The sequence below is a fragment of the Cyprinodon variegatus genome, unplaced genomic scaffold, assembly GCF_000732505.1.
Source record: "Cyprinodon variegatus isolate N-32 unplaced genomic scaffold, C_variegatus-1.0 Scaffold852, whole genome shotgun sequence".
Taxonomy (NCBI): Eukaryota; Metazoa; Chordata; class Actinopteri; order Cyprinodontiformes; family Cyprinodontidae; genus Cyprinodon; species Cyprinodon variegatus.
In genome coordinates this window covers 134,398-137,825 of record NW_015151305.1, presented here as the reverse complement: position 1 = coordinate 137,825, position 3,428 = coordinate 134,398, and the positions used below count along the sequence as shown (strand labels likewise).

Genomic DNA, 3,428 nt, shown 5'->3' with positions numbered 1-3,428 from the left:
TTTGGGAAGAGAAAAGTTTTATTTCGCTGTTCCTTTCGGCTTGACCAAAACTGGACGATAACTCTGCTCACAGGACGCTGCCAGGGGTAAGTCAGTGTGATTGCATGCCACTGGTGATGGGGATGCCATACAGATTCATGTCAAAAATACCGAACTATCCCTTTAAATATGAACTAGAACAACATTGTTTGTATCATTACCTTTGAAACACCCAGTGTTGCCTGTGGTCAACGGCCAACCCTCCAACGGCCAACTAAATAAAATTAAAGCCAATACCTCTAGAGTCCATCTACTGTAGCTGCTTTTCTTTGTTTGATGAATAAAAGATAATTTCTGATTAAAAATATTTGCTGCTGATGTGGTATAAAGATATTCCCTAAGCATCAAGTTCTCTGCAGTTTGGCTATTCTGGTAAATCTAGTTTAATTGAAGACTGAAGAGCAGCAGATTGATCACTTGCAGCATTCGGGTTTGGTTCTACATGTAACCAGTCTAGTTCTGCTCCCATCAAATCCATTAGAAGAAAGGAAGGACATTTAGCAGAACTTTAAGAGACAGAGCCCGACACATGTACATTTACACACTTTTCCTGGATGTCTATTGAACCAAACAATTTTGTTCTAAATAATAAAACCGGAATCATGTCAGCGATGACAATACTAAACATTAAACCAGCAGGTTTATCTGTAAACGGGTGATATTATCCAGGCTTAAACAATGTAAAGCTGTGTGAATCAGCTGATCTCCTTTGAGGTTTCAGTTTAGCTGCCCTGATCAGTGTTACCACGTCGCAGGGCTGCATAGTATGTCACACGTGTATAACCACGGTAATATGTGTGATATTCACACATTTGTTGTTTTAATATCTGCAAACTTTATAAACATTTTTAAAGAAAACATTGAAAATAGACTAAAAGGTTTTCCGATATTTTAATAGCAACTAAAGTCCACAGTGGCGCTGATCAGCCCAGATATTCATGTGAGGTAACCACCAGCGTTTATGGGAATTAGAGCAAAGTATTTGCTCTTTTTATTCATTTCTTTCCTAAAATAATTATCTTTTTCGGGCCTACGCACTCAAAAAGTCACCAAAAGGCGCCGAATCATCCTGTTTCGAACTTTGGCGTATTTCAACAGAACTTTCAATGCACCCAAACATCAGTGTAACACAGACATCTAAAACTTGTCCACAGTCCATCAAGTCCACAGAAAAGCTTTATTTCACTGATCAACTCAGTGGTTGGGCAGTTTGATGACATCACCTTGGCCCTACCTACTTAGACAAGAAAGTTAGCTTCCTGGGATAAATGCAGAATGCCGATTTCGTTATAATCCAAGTATAAAACTCTGTCTAATAAGATAATTTATTTACAGTTTCCAAATTATACAGGAAGTCATTAGTGTCCCTTTGCCAACAAACAGGAAGTGGCATCAACACATACAGGAACCATGCCTGGAGCCAGAGCGATTTTAAGGCTGGTCTTAAGCGGCTTTAATTACTTGGATAATTTCTCCACCCACCTGTGGCAGAGCAGTGTTGAGTTGCCTCTGCAGGGAGTCCCTTTCATGGCTGACTTCATGCAGTTTGCTCTGAGTCAGACCCAGGTTCTCCTGGGTCTCCCTTAGAGTGTCCAGAAGGCGATCCCTCTCCTCCAGCATGGACACCATCAACGACTCAAAGTGACCCTCGGAGTCTGACTGCAGTGGGGACCCAGAGCCTCGGCGGCCGCTGCCGCTCCCCCCGCCGGGCCCTTCCGTCTCGCTGATGGTGGGCATCACCTCACACATCATCTTCAGCCATGTGGTGGTGAGGCGGAGCAGCGCGGATTCAGAAATGCAAGAAAAGAAAAGAATTAGATGAATATCATTAAATGTTTTCCATTTACTGTTTATGACAACATACATGAGTGAACATTACCAACATAAAGAACCCCCCATTCAACGGGTTTGGAAGACTAAATGGATCAACATCTTCTCTCCTGCATCTTCTGCTTCAAATCAGAGAAGTTCAAAGTCTAAAGTTTCACTTTAACCTCTTGATTTGCTAATAAAGTGAGAAAAATCTCAACATGAACAACTAGAAGCATGTTTCTCACTAATCCATTAATGTTGTTGAAGCTTGCCAGTTGCAAATATAACAGAAACGTGCCCTGAAGTTTAGAATTTCAACAGGGAGCAGCTCGGGGTTCAATATTAGCTATAGCTCCCAATAGAAATGACTGGAACTATTAGCAATATTCTCTCATTAAACTACTGTTACTCACAGAACAGTTAAAAGAATAAAACTTTTGGTTTTTGCGATAGTTAGAAACACAACTACCTATTTTTCTTGTAGTTTTGAACTTTAAGATGTNGGTACTAGTCTGCTCCATTCAGACTCATTTGCTGGTATTTCTGATGCCAGTTTAGCAGAGCGCTGGGCAGAGTTTGATCAACTAACAAAGAAAGAAACAGGCCAACAAACAGGAAGTGGCATCAACACATACAGGAACCATGCCTGGAGCCAGAGCGGTTGTGAGGCTGGTCTTAAGCGGCTTTAATTACTTGGATAATTTCTCCACCCACCTGTGGCAGAGCAGTGTTGAGTTGCCTCTGCAGGGAGTCCCTTTCATGGCTGACTTCATGCAGTTTGCTCTGAGTCAGACCCAGGTTCTCCTGGGTCTCCCTTAGAGTGTCCAGAAGGCGATCCCTCTCCTCCAGCATGGACACCATCAACGACTCAAAGTGACCCTCGGAGTCTGACTGCAGTGGGGAGCCGGAGCCTCGGCGGCCGCTGCCGCTCCCCCCGCCGGGCCCTTCCGTCTCGCTGATGGTGGGCATCACCTCACACATCATCTTCAGCCATGTGGTGGTGAGGCGGAGCAGCGCGGATTCAGAAATGCAAGAAAAGAAAAGAATTAGATGAATATCATTAAATGTTTTCCATTTACTGTTTATGACAACATACATGAGTGAACATTACCAACATAAAGAACCCCCCATTCAACGGGTTTGGAAGACTAAATTGATCAACGTCTTCTCTCCTGCATCTTCTGCTTCACATCAGAGAAGTTCAAAGTCTAAACTTTCACTTTAACCTCTTGATTTGCTAATAAAGTGAGAAAAATCTCAACATGAACAACTAGAAGCATGTTTCTCACTGATCCATTAATGTTGTTGAAGCTTGGCAGTTGGAAATATAACAGAAACGATCCCTAAAGTCTAGAATTTCAACAGGGAGCAGCTCGGGGTTCAATATTAGCTATAGCTCCCAATAGAAATGACTGGAACTATTAGCATTATTCTCTCATTAAACTACTGTTACTCACAGAACAGTTAAAAGAATAAAACTTTTGGTTTTTGCGATAGTTAGAAACACAACTACCTATTTTTCTTGTAGTTTTGAACTTTAAGATGTGACTTTGCTGCCGACCAAGGCGCTAACTTCT

The 3,428-nt window shown here is 42.0% G+C and overlaps 1 protein-coding gene across 1 annotated transcript in view; it reads right to left on the bottom strand.

The window, feature by feature from the left end:
* ppfia1 (protein tyrosine phosphatase, receptor type, f polypeptide (PTPRF), interacting protein (liprin), alpha 1) overlaps window positions 1-1,791 on the bottom strand; it is a 58,442-nt gene extending 56,651 nt beyond the window's left edge. The window contains exon 1 of the mRNA XM_015397328.1: window positions 1,522-1,791. Within this exon, the coding sequence (XP_015252814.1) occupies window positions 1,522-1,791 (270 nt within the window). The remainder of the gene's footprint in view (window positions 1-1,521) is intronic.
* Window positions 1,792-3,428: the final 1,637 nt, after the last annotated feature.